At 46.3% G+C, this 20,873-nt stretch overlaps 10 protein-coding genes across 10 annotated transcripts; 4 read left to right on the top strand and 6 right to left on the bottom strand. All coding sequences in view use genetic code 12, as the record gives it.

Moving 5' to 3' along the window:
• Nucleotides 1–321: 321 nt before the first annotated feature.
• Nucleotides 322–2,826, bottom strand: PGA25 (Pga25p; the record flags this gene model as incomplete). Its single annotated transcript, XM_025485783.1, has 1 exon — nt 322–2,826. One exon carries the CDS (start codon nt 2,824–2,826, stop codon nt 322–324), a length of 2,505 nt encoding a protein of 834 aa, XP_025341248.1.
• A 1,162-nt stretch (nt 2,827–3,988) lies between these two features.
• On the bottom strand, nt 3,989–5,503 carry CXQ85_002094 (uncharacterized protein; the record flags this gene model as incomplete). Its single annotated transcript, XM_025485782.1, has 1 exon — nt 3,989–5,503. The coding sequence occupies one exon, from the start codon at nt 5,501–5,503 to the stop codon at nt 3,989–3,991; it is 1,515 nt and encodes a 504-aa protein (XP_025341247.1).
• A 972-nt stretch (nt 5,504–6,475) lies between these two features.
• CXQ85_002093 (uncharacterized protein) lies at nt 6,476–6,838 on the top strand (the record flags this gene model as incomplete). The annotated part of the gene is made up of 1 exon (XM_025485781.1): nt 6,476–6,838. One exon carries the CDS (start codon nt 6,476–6,478, stop codon nt 6,836–6,838), a length of 363 nt encoding a protein of 120 aa, XP_025341246.1.
• A 117-nt stretch (nt 6,839–6,955) lies between these two features.
• On the bottom strand, nt 6,956–7,549 carry HET1 (Het1p; the record flags this gene model as incomplete). The annotated part of the gene is made up of 1 exon (XM_025485780.1): nt 6,956–7,549. The coding sequence occupies one exon, from the start codon at nt 7,547–7,549 to the stop codon at nt 6,956–6,958; it is 594 nt and encodes a 197-aa protein (XP_025341245.1).
• A 406-nt stretch (nt 7,550–7,955) lies between these two features.
• Nucleotides 7,956–9,014, bottom strand: CXQ85_002091 (uncharacterized protein; the record flags this gene model as incomplete). Its single annotated transcript, XM_025485779.1, has 1 exon — nt 7,956–9,014. The coding sequence occupies one exon, from the start codon at nt 9,012–9,014 to the stop codon at nt 7,956–7,958; it is 1,059 nt and encodes a 352-aa protein (XP_025341244.1).
• Nucleotides 9,015–10,174: 1,160 nt separating this feature from the next.
• On the top strand, nt 10,175–10,936 carry CXQ85_002090 (uncharacterized protein; the record flags this gene model as incomplete). The annotated part of the gene is made up of 1 exon (XM_025485778.1): nt 10,175–10,936. The coding sequence occupies one exon, from the start codon at nt 10,175–10,177 to the stop codon at nt 10,934–10,936; it is 762 nt and encodes a 253-aa protein (XP_025341243.1).
• Nucleotides 10,937–11,085: 149 nt separating this feature from the next.
• CXQ85_002089 (uncharacterized protein) lies at nt 11,086–11,631 on the bottom strand (the record flags this gene model as incomplete). The annotated part of the gene is made up of 1 exon (XM_025485777.1): nt 11,086–11,631. One exon carries the CDS (start codon nt 11,629–11,631, stop codon nt 11,086–11,088), a length of 546 nt encoding a protein of 181 aa, XP_025341242.1.
• A 709-nt stretch (nt 11,632–12,340) lies between these two features.
• MED10 (mediator complex subunit) lies at nt 12,341–12,793 on the bottom strand (the record flags this gene model as incomplete). The annotated part of the gene is made up of 1 exon (XM_025485776.1): nt 12,341–12,793. The coding sequence occupies one exon, from the start codon at nt 12,791–12,793 to the stop codon at nt 12,341–12,343; it is 453 nt and encodes a 150-aa protein (XP_025341241.1).
• A 273-nt stretch (nt 12,794–13,066) lies between these two features.
• Nucleotides 13,067–14,464, top strand: CXQ85_002087 (uncharacterized protein; the record flags this gene model as incomplete). Its single annotated transcript, XM_025485775.1, has 1 exon — nt 13,067–14,464. The coding sequence occupies one exon, from the start codon at nt 13,067–13,069 to the stop codon at nt 14,462–14,464; it is 1,398 nt and encodes a 465-aa protein (XP_025341240.1).
• Nucleotides 14,465–15,137: 673 nt separating this feature from the next.
• CXQ85_002086 (uncharacterized protein) lies at nt 15,138–20,760 on the top strand (the record flags this gene model as incomplete). The annotated part of the gene is made up of 3 exons (XM_025485774.1): nt 15,138–17,158; nt 17,397–18,887; nt 19,803–20,760. The coding sequence occupies 3 exons, from the start codon at nt 15,138–15,140 to the stop codon at nt 20,758–20,760; spliced, it is 4,470 nt and encodes a 1,489-aa protein (XP_025341239.1).
• Between the last annotated feature and the right edge of the window lie 113 nt (nt 20,761–20,873).

The following is a 20,873-nucleotide window of genomic DNA, read 5'->3' as shown; positions in this document are numbered from 1 at the left end:
AGGTAACCCTTGGAAGGCGAGTGAACACCAGGTTGACGAATGGTGGCTGGGCTGTAAGTGGCTGCGAAAAGTACTCACCACCAGATCTAGATCCATGACTACTACATCACTACAAGTTCGGTTGATACTGATTAATGTATTGCTGTCCTAAAGACTCAATGCATAACGAAATAAAAGGATATAACGGGAAAGAAATTTTTTTTTGTTGTCTGATAATTTTTTGAGCCCAGTGGGGATCGTATGGTCCTCTCGCCTGTAAGCGCCATTCACCATCCAATTATGATACATTCTCAAACAAAAATGGAGTTGAGTTAGGTTTCATTACAATGCAACCGCAAGCACAGCAAGCATCAAGCCTGCCACGCTAGGAAGCAACTTCTCACTTCCAGAGCGAGCCTGAACCTGCTGCTCTCTCTTGTCAAACAAACTAGACAAGAATCCTCCACTCAGGGAAGGGGAAGACGATGATTCAGCAGCGACACCAGCAGGAGAGCCGGCCTCAGCGGCAGAGCTTGGCTCCGACGAGGAAGCAGCTTCAGAAGAGGTTGGGGAGTTCGAGGTTGGGGCAGCAGACGAGTTAGCAGCAGATGAGCTGGCAACAGATGAGCTAGGAGCAGCGGAGCCAGCAGCAGATGAGCTAGAAGCAGAGCTGGAGGATGCGGCAGATGAGCTTGGAGCAGAGCCAGAATTGGTGTTCGTAGCACTGTTGGTGTTGGTGGCACTGCCAGAGCTAGATCTAGAGCTAGAGCTGGAAGCGGTAGACTTGGTGGTCTCACCTTCCATCTGTGCCCAGAAATCGTCATCCTGGTCCTCACATTCCTCAGTAGTGACACTGATGTGGGTCTTGGTGCCGACATGCTCCTCAGTAGTCTTGTAGGTGGAGACAACAACCTCGTCGGTTGCGCCAGTGATCACCTTGCCGGCGCTGGTAGTCGTGTAAGGACGTCTGGTAGTGAAAGTAGAGACAACAGTCTTCTCCTCACCACCGCCAGAACCACCGGAACCGCCAGAACCACCGTTGGAGCCGCCATTGGAGCCGCCGCCGTGTCCAGGTGGCACACCGCCGTTCTCCTCACATTCATCGTCCTCGTCTTCACTGTCCCAGAAGTCGTAATCATCGTCACCGCAATCAACATTGTCACAGTTAACGTTGTCACAAGTACCGTAGCCACCGTTGCCAGAGCCGCAAGAGCCGCCAGATCCACCAGATCCACCATTTCCGCCGCTTGGCTTGTCACCCCAGCCGGAACCTCCGTTACCAGAACCTCCGTTTCCAGAGCCACCGTTACCAGAACCACCGTTACCAGAGCCACCGTTTCCAGAACCGCCGTTACCACCGCCACCAATGATGTCAGTAGTAGTCCATTCTTCTTCTTCGTCACAGATCCAGACAGCAGCGCCAGAGGTGCTTGTGAATTGGCCAGATCTAGTGATAGTGGTCTCAATACCGAGAACATCAGTAGCAGTCAGCAACTCAAGAGAGGTGTGAGTCTTGGTAGTCGAACCAGGCAAAGTAGTCCAAGTAGTTGTTGTTTTACCTCCCTCAGTGACAACAGTAAGCTTAGTAGTGATAGGAACAGAACCAGTCGACAGAGAAGGACTTCCAGTGGATCTGGTTGTTGGGTTAGGAGGAGGAGTTGACAAACCTGGGATTGGGTCAATGTCACTTTCGCAATCCTCCTCGTCGCCTTCGATCCAAGTGGTAGTGGTACCGCCAGATTTGGTAGTAACAACAACGCTGCCATTGTCATCAGTGACAGAAGTGATAACGCTTCCAGAACCAGAAGGATTGGCGTTTGCACTGCTTCCGGAGTCAGTGGCAGTTCTAGTGGGGATTGTGATGTCGTCATCATCATCAGTAATGATTGGGTCGACAGTAGCGCAATCATCCTCAGTGATGGCAGAGGCAATGGCAGCAGGGTCATTGCTGTCGACAGCAGAGCTAGCTGTGTCAGTACCACTGCTGCTTCCATTGCCGAAGATGTCATCGAACCATCCACCATCAGACGAGGTTGTTGAGGCAGATGCAGAGGCAGAGTTGCTGCCTGAGTTGCTACCAGAGTTAGATGCAACTGAGTTGGATGATGCGGTAAGGGAAGCAGAGTCAGCATTGGAGTTGCCTGTGATACGACTCACTGTGGTTGCTGGTGGTGGAAGGTCAGTTGTAACCGTTTCACAGTCGTCCTCATCACCATCATCCTCGTCAGCAGCAGCAGATGCCTCGCCAGCAAAGAGACGAGCACCTCCCGATGATGCTTGGGAGCTTTGAGAGCTGCTAGCAGCGGATGGGGATGCCTGAGCATTGGCAGAAGATTCATCATCATCACCACCAAACAAGCCATCTAAGAATCCCTTCTGTGTAGTAGTAGCAGATTTGGAGGATCCAGGGCTCTGCTGTTGAGCGTTTTGGGAAGCTGGAGCAGGAGTCTGAGAAGAACTCGATTGAGCTGCAGCAGCAACTGGAGCTGCGCTAGAAGCTGCTGGACTCGAAGCTGCTGGGTTACCAGCAGAGGCAGCAGGGCTAGCAGCCAGGTTGGCAGCCTGGTTACCAGCTTGGTTAGCAGGTGAGGCAGCTGAAGAAGAAGAAGAAGAAGCTGGGGCAGCAGGAGCTGGGTTAGAGCCACTGTCAGCCTTGTCGTCCTTGTCGTCACCACCACCACCGGTAAGCCAGTCAAAAAGACCTCTTTTGGCGAATTCCTCAGCCTGGACAGCAGGCTTCTGGCCAACAGCATCTCTTTTGATGTTTGCTCTGTCCTCCTCATTTTGCACCTGAGCAAAAGCAGAGGCGCAAAGTACTAAAGTCAATGTTTGAGTGGACAATCTCATGTCTTATCCATTAACGAGTGGAAGGATATAATCGGAAGACCCTAGGAGCGAACTGAATTAAATTAGAAAAATAAAAAAGGGTGTCAAATTCCAAAAGATGGGCTTGAAGAAACGAAAGAGAAACAAAAAGTTCGGAAAACCCGCAAGGGCTTTGGGGCTCGAGGATTTATAAACTCCACATACAATTTCTGCTAGTTTGGAATAGTTGGAGTTCGTTCCTGTGTTACCGCATTGGGTAAAGATTCTTCGCAGCCAATATACCCAAGAAGGAACATTTTATGTGCCGCTTCCTGCATACGCCTTTGTGGGCTCGTTAGTCTGGGGCTCACTGTGCATGCTTGACTAGATCGAGCAATTCTCTCTCTGTGGAATTTTACAAATATGGTAGCTATTTTGTTAGTCTATTCTGGAAGGCGCAAAACACCAGGTTTAGATTTACAGTACATTAAGAAATAAAAGTGGGATTCTAGAGCTCGTGGCCGCCAGAGTGTTCCCCTTTCCTATGGGGGGTAGAGGAGGTTTACAGTGAGCATTCTACTAACACCCTCGCATCAATTCAATTGCAAAACATCAAGTCGGAATGGCTTATTGGGATCGTACCGACTAGTACCCCATGGCTTAAAGGAGAGAGCCTCCTTCTTCAATCAAGAATTTTACATCTCGTGTAGGTTTAATGTGCCTGTTTGTGTCCCAACCTATTTTTAAGCTTTCTACTCGAAATGGCTGCGAAAAAGCCATTTCCCGTTTGGGTAATACACCGTCAAGCACCAAATGTGAGTTTACAATGCGGACCCTGGTAAGCCGATTTACCTGTTATGGCTAACAAAGTAAAGCCTGCTGAGCTGTAAGATTTCGTCTAGCTTTGTGTGAGCCTCGACCCTTTCTTAACCACTTCTGGAGCTTTCGTTACTTCTTACATCCTCTTACCCCCTCACTTCTATGCGTATGCTACTTCCTAATTTATTCGAATTGGTAACCATTTTATTGGTGGAATCACTGCATCAAGCTAAATTCCAAATAGAAATATTGAAATAAGTTTACTTAAAAAGAACAAGAAAATTAGGAAGACTAGTCTTCGTTTTTGTGGGAATCATGGGAAATGTAGTGGTTCAGGACCCGTGGGGGGAACTGATTTGCAATTGGTGTGGTTTTCTCTGTCCTCTTACGCTTTGGCGTAAGCGTAGTTCAAGAACATGTCCTCTCCCATCTCTGGGTTGCTGGCCAAAGCTCTCTTCACAGAACGCTTAAGCTTTCTGTGCAATGCTCTCTTGATAGCTCTCTGCTTGATCATCTTAGGGTCACAGCAGCAAGCCTTTGCGTTACCGCTGAAGACACTGCCAGAGCCACCAGAGCCAGAACCTGAAGTACCAGAGCCGGCACCGCTAGAGCCAGAGCCAGATCCAGAGCTTCCAGAGCTTCCAGAGCCACCGAAAATGTCATCAAAGATAGAGTCAAAGAATCCGCCAGAGCTTGATCCGCCGGAACCAGAACCAGAGGAAACGTCAGAACCAGAACCAGAGGAGCCAGAAGATCCAGAAGAACCAGAAGATCCAGAACCACCAAAGAGGTTGTCGAGCCATGAGCCACCAGATCCAGAAGATCCAGAGTTGGAACCAGAAGATCCAGAGCCAATGGCACCACCGAAGAGACCACCGAAGATGGTCTTGACAATCTCACCAAGAAGACCCTTGGAGTTACCGAGACTCTTGAAGAGCTCTCCTCCAACGTCAACCAACACAGCTAACAAGCGACTGATGAATGGCTTGTCCAGGTTACCAGAGCCAAAGAGAGTGCCGAGAATTCTGCCAACGGTACCGTTGCTGAACAAACTGACAATGAAGTTGAAACCCCAACGGAAAATTCTCTGAATGAGGCCACTGTTCTTGATAGCGTTAAACAAGTTACCCCATGGAATAGCCTTGAAAACGTTGGTAAGCAAGTTCAAAGCACCTTGGACAAAGCTACTGTTGCCAAGGATAGAACGAATAATTTTCAGAACAATACCAGAGTCGAAGATCAGTTCCACAATAGAGCCGATAGCATCAACAAGAGCTCTCTTCTCCATGCCGTATTCCTCCAACATATCTGGATGGAATTCTCTCTTCTCGAACTCATCTGGAAGCTCCTCATACAATCTCTTGATGAATGGCTGAGATCTTTCCAAGGCTCTCTTACGGCCCTCATCACCGTCCTTCTCAACCTCAGACAAGATGCTCTTAGCGTCATTGGAAAGGTCAACGTTCAAGTCTTCGTCGTGAAGAACAGCCTCAAAGAACTGCTGCAATTTACCGCTGCCTCTCAACGACTTGAAGACGGTAACATCCTCGACGGAACCATCCTGAATGGCCTGGGCGACACCGTCCTGGACAGCATCCTTCAAACGAGGAGAGTTGGAGAACTGGTTAACAAACTCATTGAGCAAGTTAGAGTTTTTGAGCTGGACCAACAACTGGTCAATGAAGTCATCGTCATCACGCTTTTGAACTTCATTAATGTTACCGGCTGCGCTTCTCTCATTGAGATCACGCATGGTCTTAGCGACATATTCAAAGTCAATAATGGAAGCACCACTTTCGCTTCTCTTCATGATGTTGATGGCAGAGCCGGATGCTGGTGCTGCTGACACGAGCGAGGCGGTCAAGGAGGTCGCCAAAGTGAAAATCGAAGCAAACCTCATAGTATGTGTTTCAAACGAGGGAACAGCTAACCGAATGTATTAAGATAGTTTTCTCGGATTCAAAGGATAGAAAACGAAGGTGGGAATATCTTCAGTCGAAGAAGAAGAAAAAAGTAGTACAGGCTTCGAATGTACGTGGCTGTTAAAGGAGAACAAATTCGTGGAACTGGGGAACCTTTTAAGGGAAGCTAGCATTTGCACCCAACTAGACGCACCAGGTTGAGAATTACTAGATTCGGATAAGTGCATTTTAGACCACTGCCTGAAAAAGTATGTTCTTCTACATGCGTGTGTGCAGGTGCATGATTGAAGCAGAATAACTTTTGCCCTTTTCGTCCGTGGGCTCATATACCATAAGGGGAAAAACTTGGAAGATGGGGAATGGTAATTTTAAGTGTATTATTTGCTAAACTAAGTATATTCGAGTCTGCTTGATATATTTAGAAATTACCCTTCCGCGTCATACTGTACTGTAGAATTTAGCCCACGGTGATGGGGCAACCTTAGCAGCGGAGCCATGAAAAGCCCTGATATTGAGAGGTCCGGCCGTGGCTCTCCCTAGGCTCATCCAAGGCTTTAAGGGTAGCTGTTTAGATATATTTGGGCTTTTGTTTTTGTTGTAGGACGTAATTTGGATTTTATTTACGATGTTTAAGATTTGGTTTGAATCTGTAACCGAGTCTGCATTTGTGTGAGAAAAATGAAAACCTAGAAGGTTTAACAATCGAGCATGAGTACTAGAAGAAGAAAAAATGAATAAGAAGACAAAAATGAATTACTCCTCAAAGAGAATGAAAGCGTAAGAATAACTAAACGAATACTTTCTTAAGGCAACTCAATTGGATTGTGTGTTCACTTATAACAATTCATTTGAAGCCGTCTAAACTGTTTGGTACTGCACTTGCCGTACTTGACAGTGGATGCCTCTAGCATTGGAGTGAATTGAGGGCTCACCACATCCATCAGATCCAAATGAGACCATCTCTAGTACGCCTCGTGAGGCCTCGTCGTCCTGAAAGGAAGACACCACCCCTTTTACCTCCTTTGAAGCTCTACCGGTCCATTTTGAGAGCTCACAGAACTAAATTACCTGCCGAGCTCCGATTCTTGGGCGATGAATACGTCAAGGCAGAGTTCAAGGCCCACAAGAGCACCGATAACGCTCTTCATATCGTTGGGTTCTTGACCCAATGGCAAGACTACTTGAGAAGTATTGACGGTGGAACTTGGCAGGAGGGTAAAATGACTCAACTGGACTTGGACAAAATGTCACCGGAGCAAGTGTCCCAACTCTACGAGTTGATGCAAGAGACCAAGAGAATTGGCCAGCAGTGATTTAATGCATACATATTTATATATATAGATTATCGAATATAACCATACGATTCCATGGAAGATGAAGTGAAACCGAGAGATATTCGTAGCGTGGGGTATATCTAAGTAACTTCCAGTTTACAAACCCTTGCCGTAATTGCCAGAGGCGAAAAAGTCCATGATGATCTTGACAATGTTCTCCAAAGCCTCCAACCACTGGATCATCTGCTCCTTAACCTTCTCCTGGTTGGAACCCAACTTCTCAAAGAAGTCCTTTCTGTATGGGCAAGCCTTCATGGCCAATTTGAAGACAGGCTTGACCAACATGCCGTGGTACTGAGACAAAGTCTTAGTGTAAGCATCAGTGAAGGTGACTGTCAACTCCTTGCTTGGGTTGTCAACAGTCTCTCTCATGGCCTGGGCGGTGAACTGCAAGCCTCTAGACAACCACAAAAGACCCTGGGTGGCCTTTTTACTCTTACCAGGGGCCTCAGACAAGACCAAGTCTTGCAAAGTGGAAGCACCAGCAGGATCCAGTAAGAGCTTGGCTCTAATTTTCTCAATGTTACCGTTCATGTCGTTCTTGACAACAGTGAACGCGGAAGATCCCAACAAGTCAAAGAGCTTAACCAAAGACTCAGAGGCTTCCAAGAAAGCAGCAGTGTCGACCTTGTCGTCAGTGACTGGCACTTCGGCGAAGGAACGCTTCATCTCATCAAAAAATGTAGACATGGTGGATAATATGTGTTTAGTGAAGGTGGTGGAAAATGTATTATACTACAATTGTCGATAAGGTCGCGCAAAGTTTGTTTCCAACGCCTCAATAGTGAGGCTGAGGCACGAACCAGATCGCCCAAATAGAAAGATGTATGGATTTCTTTGGTTCGAGAAGTAAATCTAGTATTAAGTATACGTAAGAGGCTTTCGAAAAAGGTGTTGACAATGGTACTTTATCAGAACCAGACGAGAACGGATAGCTGAGTACTATAACCCTTACGCATGGCGTCTAAGCAGGCAAAGGGCCTGGAAGACTAGTGCTACACGTTCCTGTTTAATTAAATAATCGTTGGTATTTGCCCGTAGTCTGTCGTATCACGTAATTCTATAAAGCTGAAGGTTTTGGCTGGTTTGAGCTTAATTACCACTCTAGTTCGTCAGCCCATCTAACGGCTTTGGTGTCTCTGTGCACTTGCACTTGGCTTTGCGGTCTCAAAGCTCTGTAATCATCAAACTCCTGTTTCAGGTAGAAGCCTGAGCTTGATTCGTCACCCACCAGAAGGCTGCCTTCGAGGTTACCTTGGGAAAACCTCTTACTGTGGTGCGCTTTGATAATGGCCAACTTCTTCTTTGCTTGTGGCCCCACCTCATTAGTCGGTATCTGAACGATTTCGTTGACGTTGTCAGGCATGAGAAACCCTTCGCAATTAGAAGCATTAAGCTCGGTACCGAATTGTGTTGCGTCGTTCACAAGACCTGTCAGTGACTCAACCATATATATCTGAACTGGCAGTCGCTGCAGTTTCTTGAAACATGGCCTCCGCGGCGTCAGATTCTTTGGAACACATATACGCTGAGGTGAACGTACTAGGTTTCTCGTGTTGGATTCGGTAACGTTGTTCAATGGCTGAAGAGAAGGTATCGATGATAGACTCTTTCTTGGCCTGTCAGATAGCCTAGGCTTCTTGCTATGACGACTTGGCGTGCTGTTCTCCTTATTTTCATCGTTGGACCTCTTTGAGCTCCGTTTGTTCGGTAAACTTTCCATTGGTCTGTCTTGTAGGAAAGAGTCTAGTTTCATGTCCAACGTGTCAGCGACTGGCTGCTTCTTCAAACGAGCACGGAACACACGGGTTCGAAGCTGATGATCTAGTTCAAAGTCGCCGTTCTCGTCCTCAAGCTCATTGAGGAGTTTCTCGATCTTATCGTTCTTGAGAGCCCTCTCGGGCTCATCTATCCGTTCATGAGATCGGAGATGATGGGTCACTTGGAAGAGCTCGTTGGGCAGGATTCGGAGGTCAGGAAAGCTGTTCATATTAAGGGAGGCCGCCGACTTTATGGGAGAGCCGTTATGTGAAATTTTCGAAGGCTTTTTGATGGGTGAAGCATTGAGGGAAATATCATTGAAATCGTTAACTTGGAGGTCTTCTTCGTCGAGGATGTTCGATAGATCGAACGAATGGTCGGTATCACAATTCATGAAAACAGCATAAAATGGTGTTTTCCAGAAGAAAAGAAGTGTGTTACCTTGAGGCCAAAACAAGAACTTTGGAATTAGACTCGAATGAGGTTTGTTAGTACTGTTGATGTCTTCTTGTTTCTGTGTTTACACAATTGCTCAATGCGGAAATTATTCGCACCCACTGTTTGATAGTGATTCTAGGCTAGAAACGGGTGCGGTGAAAAAGAGTGCAAAAAAAAAGACGAACAACCAGAATAAGAAATAGACGAGAAAGAGAGTAAACAACAAAAAGCTTAATTTGTTTACTGGAAGAGGGAGTAAAGCCAATTGAGAAAAAAGACTATTCCCTTTATGACTTGGCTACCTAGAGGCAGCGACAAAGTGGGATAAGGCAGACAGAAGTAGCTCTGAGCCACCGTAATACAGCTCTGAATTCCTCCTTCACTACTGTTTTTGTCTGAGGGTGGATACCAAAGGAAGCGAATATATCATTGGATCAGCCTCCAAAAGAAAAGGCAGTTTATAACCATTTTTCTCTCCTTCGTCATCTTTCAGTAAAGACACTATCAAGTCATTTTTGTAGACGGAAGGAGTACATGAATGCTCTGTATTGGCAAAGTGAAGTGAATGTACTTTTTACGTTCCATGAGCCTTAAGTATTCTACGGGATGTACGCTGCCTAGACCGTAAGCCATTCAGCAGATCTACCCCTATTTTTTCTTCACTCCCTGAGCTTCCACAAGCTGTACATTCTCCGTCCTCAACTCCTATGTAACTAGAAGCAAAACTCCCATAGACTATTACTTATCCATAAAGAGCCCAAATAACACTTCTCTTCTTCCCTGGTATTGTAACTCTTTCGCAGCCATTGCACACCGCGCCTTGACAGCTTTCTTGACAGATGCATCTCTGAACCCACAGACAAGTACAACCAAAGCTTTCTGCCAAATCCATGACCAAAATGTAACTGGCAAATCATTCTTCCGTTCAAACAAGTCTATGATTGGCCCAAGGGCCATAGCCCCAACATTACATCGCCCTTAGGTGACCATTCACATGACCGCGGGGCGTTCATTCATTGCGCACGTTAAGATACCGGCGAAGCTTCACTGCGCAGCCGTACCTGAACGAAGAAAGCGAATTGTTCTCAGGTTCCATCTTCTTTTTCTAATACAACAATGTCAGCCAACGATTTTTACAGCTCAGGCCAAAAGGGCGAGAGATCCGATAACAATTACCAAAGCAGCAATCAGGGTGGTCCCCAGCAGGGTGGCCAAGGTCAGCCCCAGGGCCAGGGCGAGGAAGGTGGAGACCGTTCTCTCCTTACCTCTGCCATTGGTGGTGCCATGGGTGGTCGTTCAAGCGGTGGTGGAATCGAGAACATGATTGGTAACAAGATTGGCCAAATGATGTCTGGTGGAGGCAACCAGCAGCAGCACAGCTCTGGCGGTGGTCTTGGTGGTTTGTTCGGCGGAGGTAACAACAATAACCATAACCAGAACTATAACCAGAACCAAGGCGGTGGTGGTGGTCTTGGCGGCCTTGCCAGTATGCTTGGTGGCGGTGGTAACAACCACAACAACCATCAAGGTGGTAATTACGGCCGTAACGATAACTACGGTGGTAACAACAACTACGGTGGAAATAACGGCGGCAGATACGACAATCAAGGTTCCAACCAGGGAGGTGGCTCTGGCGGTCTTCTTGGTAGCGTGATGGGTGCTATCGGTGGTGGAGGCAACAAGAACTCCTATGGTGGCTCCCATGGCGGCTCCCACCAAGGCGGCGGTGGTAGATATAACGATAACGACAGCTCTTGGGGCTACAACAGTCAGGGTGGCAACCATGGCGGTAACCAAGGTGGCTACGGTGGAAACCAAGGTGGTAACTACGGTGGCAACCAAGGCGGTTATGGAGGTAACCAGGGTGGAAGATGGTGATTATGATTCAGCTGTTTAGGCTTCAAATGTACGTTTTTTGATTTAACTACATCAGTAGGTTGAGCAACATATTTTCAAGTTTTATTAGAGCATCTTAAATTGTGAAGTGAATAGTACAGTAGTCGTAAGGAGCGAAAGGAGTGGGTTATCTAGTTGGCTGAGGCCGAACACACGTTGGTGTATAAGACAACATACTCAATAACGGCGGAAGAACCATCTTCCAAGGTAGTTGTGGTGGAAGATGTGCCGGTAGAGAAGTAGTCACCAGATGGGATTGCTGATGGAGCATCGGTGATAGCTGGTGGGGCAGACGACAAGAACTCAGACTCACTTGGAGCGGCAACAACAGCAGCAGCAGACAGTGCGCTGGACTCAAAGAAGTCAGAAGGTAAGGCATCAACCAGGGAAGTGGTTGGAACACCAACAGAAGCCACGAAGGAGCCAGACTGCTGTGGAGGTTCAGCGGAGCTGGTGATAGTTGCAGACTCATCAGCATCGGTGGCAGGCACATAAGTGGCAGTGCCAGTAAGCTGTGTGGTGGTGAGCGAGCCAGCGTCATTAGTCCAGATGTACTCAGTCACTGGGATTCTGGCAATGACATCGTAGGTGGTGGTGCTGAAGACGGTTTCGTCAGCCTTGACCGAAGCAAGCAATGCAAGAAGTGAAAAGCTTGAAAGGAGTGTAGTTCTAAGCATTGAAGTCGGTGGGCAAAAGGAAAGTATAAAGTTAGATTAGCAGTTTTAGTCCAGACATGAAACACCGGTGGTTTTATACTAACGACTGCTGAAGGCGGAACAAGTCCGATTGGGAAATAGTGCAGCAGTCATTAGATTCAAATTCACGCAGGTGCATTTACTAACGCTAAGTGCATTGCTTTTGGATAAAACGAGGAAGTATAAGTCCCAAAATGGGCAGAGCTGGTTAGGGTCCGCCTATTCTTGATAGGGTCCATTGATCGAGGCGCTGGCTTAGTCGCCTTCTGGTCAAAGTGCTGGCTGTGGTGCGTGCGGCGCGATACAGGTTCTCGCGTAAACGAGTGTAGTAGAAAAGATATCCTTCGGTGCGCATCAACGGATTTGCAATGCTTTAACTAAAGGATATCTCAGAAGATACTCAATTGTACCGAATAATGTTTTTAAAATATCTGGAAATCAGAATTGAGTAGGATGAGCCGAGGGAGATTTTTTTTTTTTTTGTGTATCGCAAAAATTGATTTTTTCTTATGTCGCCCTTTGTGACATCACCATTATGACAATACCCATTCTGAACTCGCACCGCCAGCCACCCAGCAAAAATGGTCTTTTCTTCGCATGTCTAAGTGTATGCGGCTACCACATTACGAGAATGTTGCTTAACCGAATATGGGACCAATATGGATGTAGTGGCTGGCGTGGACGCGTTGTTTTAGCTTTCACTTTCGGGTTCAAGCGAGGTACGTTTTCTAATATCTTTAACGCCTTCCTCGAGCCTTGGAAATTCTTCAACTAATTTGTCACCCAAAACTTGACAAAGCTTTTCAAACCCAAGCATCTTTCCTTTAAGTCTGGCGTTGGTTTTCGCTGTGACCTCAACAAACTCTCTGGTATAGATGTCTGGATTACGCCCGTCTTCGATATAAGTAATGACATCAACCGGAATAGGGAACTGCTGAGTGAATGGACTATTCGTCAAGCCCGAAAGCTGACTGATGATTTGGTTGGTTCTGTGTGTCAAGGCAGCATGGGATTGCTGGGTTCCTTGATTATCATGAACAAGGACACCAAGCTCGATCGTGGACTCTATAAGCGCCAGAAGCTGAGCTGCGGTGGATTGAAGAGGCTCATTCTCATCATTCTGGGTAATCTCTGAAGTAGTCATGATGGAAGAAGGCTGTTCGAGAAAGGTTCATTTCATTGACGAGTTTCTTCCGCACTTTGAGCGGGTGATCTTCACGTGAGAGCATTTCCGGTGAATGTACTCTATACAAAAAAGCTAGTGAATGCTCAACCTGATGGGGCCCTGCTAGACTTTCTTCACCGAAGGTACCTTGTTTTTATATCTACCCAGACTACCGGAATTCCAACCTATACCACGTCTAATTCACTTCTCCACCAGGTTCCTCGCTCTGAAAAAATCTATAACCCACAAAGCATGGACCAGTCCCACATTGTCACCATACGGTACAACCTGGACAAATGGCATGAGGCCCAACTGAATAGAGGATCCGACTGGTCTTCTGCAAACAGTTCGCCTTCCAAAATCATCACATTGAACTACCGCAAAGATCGACTGGGCACTTCCACACCAGCGCTTTCTCCAGTGCCGTGGCTAATGAAAAAGCGTGAGGAGCCCCGGGTTCGCAAGCCGAAATATGATGAAAACGAACCTTTCCTTACAAGGCCAGTGGCCGAATCCCTAGATAGACTACGAGCCTACGAAACCTTCATCAACCCTGAAGACCCATTGCATGCTGACAAAGCCTGGTACCACGACTTCACTAACGTCGCGCAGCGCCTTAAGCTCCTACGAGACACATATAAGGTGCTCCAGGCGGTGAGGAAAAAAAGAGCAATGGGGGAGAGGGTCGACTTTCGCACTGCGCACGAGCTCAAGTCTCGTACGGGTAGTCCAGTGCCACTGGACGAAGATCGCCATCATACGGGTCAAAGCGACGACGAAGATAAACCACAAGCACCACCAGCTCCAGCGCCAGCACGCCGAGGCAGACCGAGGAAAAGAGGTGGTGCTGCTCGTGGACGTAAACCAGGCCCTAGGCTGCGAAATGCCATTCCTGCGCCAGCGCCAGTACCTACACCAACCAGAAGTCGCACCAGTAGACGGCGGGAGGCAGAGCTTAGTGAAAAGAGTAAGAATACCACTGATTCTCGTGCTTCAACGCCGGGGCCTAGCGAAGGGGTTAGTCATGATGAAACCAGCCAGCTTACACAGGTGGGGGCTGCTTCGCTGAGCCAGCCTATGCCTGGCAATGAGATTATTGTTCCTGAGCTCATGCCGGATATGAATGCTATTTCGCAGCCACAAAGAGATGGTACCAAGGCGGCGGCTCAGGAGCAGCCACAACAAGAGATCCAAGGACAATTCAACCAGGACTTGGACCAGCAGTTATTTCAAGGATTGAATCAGGAATTGGGGAAAGAGTTGGTTCCAGGCCAGCAGGATATTGGGCAGGCTGCCTTCTTGGACCAGAGTCAAGCTGCCGGGCCTGGCCAATGGAATCAGGCGGTTCCTGTGGAAAACTGGCAGGCCCAACTGGTACCTACAGGCCCCAACCAACTAGAAGAATACTTTGCACATGGCTACCCAGACACAAGTTCACTTTCTGAACTGACGGTATCGATCATTGAAAACCTCAAACGAAAGAATCCATCTGGTCTGGTGCTCGCTTCGCTCTACAGTAGACCAGGAGGACTCAATTTCCTGCCCCAATGGGCGACCCAGCAGAATGCCTTTGCGCGTCAGAATCCCTCACAAACTCCAGAAATACCTGAGCATCCTCAATGGCCAGAAGGACCCCGGGACCTGAGTTGATACCTGCTGGCATTTTTTACTACCTACAGGTTTACCTATCAAGTTTATCTCCAGATAACCACCACTACAATAAGGCCTGGTCAGGCACTTCATAGCCTCGGGCCCTGTCTTGGCTCGCTGGGAAGTCATTAGTGGTGCCCCAAACTCGAGGCGAAATCTCACCTCTGCATAAAAAAAACCTCAAGAACAATGATCGTAAGCTTGGCTTCGCACCAGGCTATTTGGGTTTCGTGAGCCTACCTTGGCTGCAATGAATGATAGAACCTGGTCGGCACGATGTCGGCCGAAATAGCAAAGAATCCCAGCTAATTTCACGGTGTAGCTTGGCAATGTGCTGTGTCTCGGTTAAGGTTGCGCACTGAAGCCATACTTTTTTTTTTTTTTTAGGGTAGCCCGGGCTCTCAAAACCGTACATGTCTTAGTATTGTCATTGCCGCTTAGAATCTTCTTTTTCTGCAGGTCACTCGCTATCTGTCTTGCTTCATTGTGAAGCGATCTTTTTTCCTTTTCAACAGATCTACTTCATCACTGAAACTCAGCCTTATATTTTTTTACCCGTCCATTGGCACCTCTCATATTCCAGACTCAGTCATCCCTTAATACTTACAAGCCGCCCTCCTGATTGATGACTCTGGACACCGAAGCAAAGCACTCCAGACCACAGCTTCCCCATATGAAGACCACCCCTGACTTGGTCGGGGGTCGGTACAACCCTGGTATTCCTAACCATACCAATGAGGAGAGGAAGCGACGCTTCAGTCTGTCTATGGAGTTACAATCTGGGCCTGAGGCTCTTTTGGCTGAGGTGCAAAATAGAAGCAACGACGACTACAAGGCTATCTCATTCCCGCCACATAAGTTGGACAAGGCCTACCAGCTGCGTATTTCTTTCGATACCATCGATATACGCTATCATGAGGAGGAGGACCCTTTGCTGGACTTTTCTGATGACGATTTACTCAGTATGAAGATGCGTCGTATGTCTGAGGAGTATGACAATAACCGAGGCAGACGCAGGGAGTCTGACTTGAAGATTCCCAGTTCTGTTTCTCCTGCCAGGTCTCCAAGTGCCTCGCCCACGAGAATGATGTCGCCACACAGAAGTATGGCTTCCATGTTTAGAGGCTACTTAAAGTACCCTACAACCCCAATCATCACGCATAGAGGTACAGCTTTCACTCGTATTCATCATCTTTTTGAGGATTTATACTTGGGAAAGCTTGCTCATCATGGTTTGGGTCCGGTGTTGCCACGCCGTGTAATCTTAGTCTACATTTCTGGACGCAAACATACCTGGGTTGCTCTTGACTGGATTCTTCGCAACTTCATTGAACATGGTGACTCTATCATCATTGCGTCGGCAATTAATCACAAATTAGCTCCTCCTTCTGATGGGCGAACCAAATTTCCTTCTCCAAGTGCCTATGCTCCTAAGACAGCTAAAGTTAGACAAAGACAGCGGAGCAGGCCCGAGTTTGTCAAGGTCATTGCCAGAAGTGTGATGCATTACGCACTCAATGTCATCAATAAGGACATTATTGCCAAAGTCTCTGTTGAAATCATCGACAGTAACACAAAGGATGCGTTGAAGGATATGTACAAACTTTATGAACCCAATGTGGTTTGTGTTGGATCTAAGGTCAATACCAAGAATAGCGCACCGCTTAAGTCGTGGCAGTCGTCTCGTTTGAGTGACAGATTGGTGAAGAACTTTCCTTTGCCTGTGATAGTCGTTCCGGCTCTGAACATGAGCGAGTTTGAAAAGAAATTGCAATCTCAATTGGAGAAAGAGGCTACTGGAAAGGCTACCAGCTCACTGCCAATCGATGATCTACCACCAGCTGGGTCTGGCAAGTCAAAGATGAATATCATCAAACCAAAGAAAAAGGCCACCAAGGATGATGATGACGACGATGATCTTGATTCTCTCCTCTCCTCGGACGACGATGACAGTTCGGTCGCAAGCTTCAGTGCTAATTCCGTTGCATCTTCAGCATCTTATTCGAGTTTTAAGGAAATTGCCGACGTCTACAGAGATTACCGCTTTAAATTGCATGACAAGCTTGACTCTTTGAAACAGCATACCATAGACGACAATTACTTTACAAACTTCGCCAAAGCGATTTCTGATGACTCTCTTCGTTTATGTGACGAATTGAGAGGCATAGATCCGGACTTCAAAGGCCAAGGTGCAAAATTGGCGAGTGCTATTACCGGATCTAATTCTTTTGGTAAAGTTCCTTACAAAACGAAGTCCTTGCTTGAACCAGAGCGTACAGAGATTAATAATGGACCATCTACAGGAAAGTCATACAGTGAGTTGAAGAAAACTCTCACTAGAAATGCTCAGACTAATAACGACTCAGGAAGGAATGGTCTGGTGCCTGCTAGTACAGGTACTTCTCCACCACCACAGCAAATCCTGTTTGGAAACAATCAGAATGTTCCTAGCATCACTATTGATGATAGTTCCAAACCAAGCAAGTCGCCAACGCCGTCTCAAGCACCAAAGGCCAGCGCCCTCAAGTTCTCCGACTTGGACACCCCTAATAGAAATAAGGAGAAGACAAATGGGTTGAAAAAGTTCTTTTCCAATGACGAACGTTCCTCTCACCACAGTCTGATCAAGCCTACGAAATCGAACCCAGAAACACGTATCGAGAATGACGATAAAAAGAAGAAAAAGAAGAAGAAGTTTTGGATTTTTTAATTTCGCTTCTCGAGCTGGGCTGAGCGTCTACGCCTCGCGCTTGGAGGTTTCTTGGGTACAACATCGATTTTCCTGTATAGACATACGGGTGCTTTCTAGGAAACGATCAGAGTGCAATTAGTTTAGAGTATTACATATCTGCATTATAGAATAGGATGAAATGAACATTCTTTCCATATTATCATTTATTCTACTACACCTCACAGCATATTGCATAGCAAGTCCAGAGTTCCATGTTGGTCGACTGTTGGCAGAGTTCAATCTCGACTCTCCCCTAGATGTGAATAACTTCGGATTTGCAGATGACGACAACAATCAAGGTTCGGAAGGGTTGCAGGAGTTTACGCCAATCAGCAACACTATAAAGCAAACAGAACTTCAGCAGTACTCGTTTAATGTCAATACAAGTACGGGTTTGGGTGAATACTATGAGTTCTTGATCTTTATCACAGGTAACATCTGTGATCAACCGGACGATATGACAGCCAGCGCCAACCAGAGTTTGACACTATATTACTCCTTTAATGCATCCATGTTTGAAAACTATGAGATGGGTACTATGGTTCATTTTGAGAATGGATACTTTCAAGCCTTGGCTGATGTGCCTGTTTCTAGTGGTGAAGACTCTATCTTATACATTGCGGTGAGAGCGCCTGAAAGTACGAATGTGACGGCAAGATGGTCCTACGAAATCGGAGTGTCGCAGAACGATTTGGTTTATCAGTGGGATAACCGGTCATTTGCCCAGGTAGTGGATACGGATGCTGAACTGGCTCTCATTGTCACCGGTAACTTGTCGTCTAAATCTGACGGGCAATTCTCAGACTTCAATACTTCCTTATCCAGATTCCAGCTTTTCATTTACTCTTATGAGGATATTGATCATTTCAAGAACTTGAACAGCTCCTGGTGTGCAGTGAGAAATGGGCCGGCCCTTCTCAGCACCAGCAACTTTAACACGTCTTATACTACACGTGGTGGTGCCCTCCGTCAACAGTTTTTAGTTGGAGGGCTAAATGCAAGTACCAAATATGTGGGTTTCTTGGTTTCGGACTTTGCGGGATCAAAATTGGGTGGTGCGGTATATTCCAAGTTTGAATTCGAGACCATGAGCCCGACGTCATGTAATTTGATTTATGACCTTGAGTTCTGTGATGAAGTGGCTTATTCAGTACCAGCGCTGTCTCTAGATCACCTTTCAGACAAAAGTTCATTAGCTGGAATCTATGATGATCATGCCAGGAATCTTTATACCAATTTTTCCAAGGCCCTACAGCAAATCGCGTGCAATACTACGATGGACGCAATTTATTCTCCAATTCGAAAATGTTCCGACTGCGCTCTGCTGTACAAAAACTGGCTTTGTTCGGTCTCTATTCCACGTTGCTCAACGAGAAACATAACTGGCTACATTGAGCGTGAGGTTAACGACTCCAGGAACGACTTTGTAAACGAAGAGATTGTGCCACCACAAAACTACTTTGAAGTTCTTCCATGTGTTAATGTCTGCCAGGCTATTGTCCGTGATTGTCCATCAAAGTTTGGTTTCCATTGCCCACGTAAAAATGATTCCATCAGGTTGTCATACTTCTGGGACATTGGTGGAGAGTATGCTTCCTGTAACTTTGTGGGTAAATTAAAGCCTGTCAAGAGTGGTGCATCAACGCTCCAGATTATCAACTGGGTCGTCCTAGGAATAGTGGTTGCATTAGAGTTTTTGTTATGATAGTTATGTATTAAAAGGAATAGAATGACATAAAAAAAGTTCTTTTTACGTTAATCGTCACATCTCATGAGGCACTTGAAAAGTACGTGCTACTCTACAATCAAGATAGCCGCCTTCAAGGCATTCTAGCACCGACCCTCATGAACCAGAAGCATGAGAAACACATTTTTCAACTTATTTCATTCAAAATTTTGTTTTGTAGGCTGAGAACTCTACGAAATATTTTTGTAAGATAAATGAAAACACTAGATGGTCAAAAGTTTGAAGTTTTTTAGGGAGTGCGAAAATGCTTGATATATTCTACTCAAAATCTATTAAGTCGTACTATCGTTCGCGATAGTACATCTGTCAATTTTAACAATACAGAGAAGATTAGCATTGTCCTTGCATAAAGATGACACGCTATACAAAGAGATTTACCATTTTTTTTCGAAATTTTTTTGAAGATGTCACCTTCGAAAACATTTTTATCTAAAGAATATATTTTAACGATATGAAGCCCTGAAATGGCGCTTAAACCTTTTCTTAGGACGTCTTGTACGTTGTACCAGTTCGACTCTCGCGCGCGCCCTCACTGAATGGTCCACGTCAATTATCAGAGCTCCATGCTCCCTTTTATGTATATATTTTAAAGGAGTAGAAAGACAAAATGCTCAGTTCTTTCCAATAATAGATGTAAGCCAAAAATAGGGGAGTTTTAATGGAAAATGGTAGGTTTGGCGTAAAATACGTGCTGAAGTCACGTGATCATTTTTCAAAATGGACTACGCGTGTTAGACCTGACATCGAGATCTTTCAAGCACTTCAGCTACATCAATGAGTAACGTCAAAGACAGAGAGAACTTGCCTTGGTATGTATCAAACGAAGAAGTAACGCTGTATTTACAATGCTAACAATTCAGGGTCGAGAAGTACCGTCCTTCCAATCTAGACGATGTCTATGGTCAGGAAGAAATCGTGAAGACCGTAAGGAAGTTCGTTCACGAGGGAAGATTACCACATCTTCTATTCTATGGACCTCCTGGTACGGGTAAAACGTCCATGATTACTGCATTGGCCAAAGAAATTTATGGTCCAAACTACAAGAACATGGTCTTGGAATTAAATGCCTCCGATGACAGAGGTATCGATGTTGTAAGAAACCAAATCAAGGAATTCGCCTCCACCATGCAAATTTTCAGCCGTGGATTCAAGCTTATTATATTGGATGAGGCCGATGCCATGACTTCAGCTGCCCAGAATTCCTTGAGAAGAATCATTGAAAGGTATACCAAGAACACCCGTTTCTGTATATTAGCCAACTATTCCCATAAGTTGAACCCGGCTTTGATCTCGAGATGTACGAGGTTCCGTTTCCAGCCTCTTTCCGAGGATGCTGTAAGGGATCAAGTCAAAAGCGTCATTGCCAAGGAAGGCCTTTCTATCTCAGAAAAGGCTGAGAAGGCTCTCCTTAAGTTATCCAAGGGAGACATGAGAAGAGCTCTCAATGTGCTACAAGCCTGCAAAGCAGCTCTAGATAACCCAGATGACCAGATCGACGAAAAGATGATTTACGAGTGTGTTGGAGCCCCGGACCCAGCTGATATTGAAACCATTCTAGATTCTATCCTCCAAGAAGACTGGACCACTGGATACTTGACGTTCGACAAATTCAAAAAGACCAAGGGATTGGCGTTAATAGACCTTGTCCAAGCCTTTGTGGAGATTTTACAGGGCTACGAACTTAAGCCACAAACACGAATCGCAATCTTGAAGAACCTTGCAGACGTTGAGTACGGCGTCTCGAGAGGAGGCAATGAAAAAATCCAAACCAGTGCTGTGATTGGTGTCATTAAAGCAGCCATGGAGAACGAAGCATAAGAGCCACGGAGGAGAAAATAGCACAGCCCGCTCATCTACTCGGAAAGCCTAACAGCCCTCTTCCCCAAGCCGCACTCCATCCAGGAAGCGCTGTCAAAGGTACGTTTACAGTG

This window comes from Candidozyma haemuli (genome assembly GCF_002926055.2).
Source record: "Candidozyma haemuli strain B11899 chromosome Unknown C_2014730914, whole genome shotgun sequence".
In the NCBI taxonomy this organism is placed as follows: domain Eukaryota; kingdom Fungi; phylum Ascomycota; class Pichiomycetes; order Serinales; family Metschnikowiaceae; genus Candidozyma; species Candidozyma haemuli.
The sequence above is the reverse complement of the archived record's forward strand: the minus strand, read 5'-3'. Positions and strand labels throughout refer to the sequence as shown.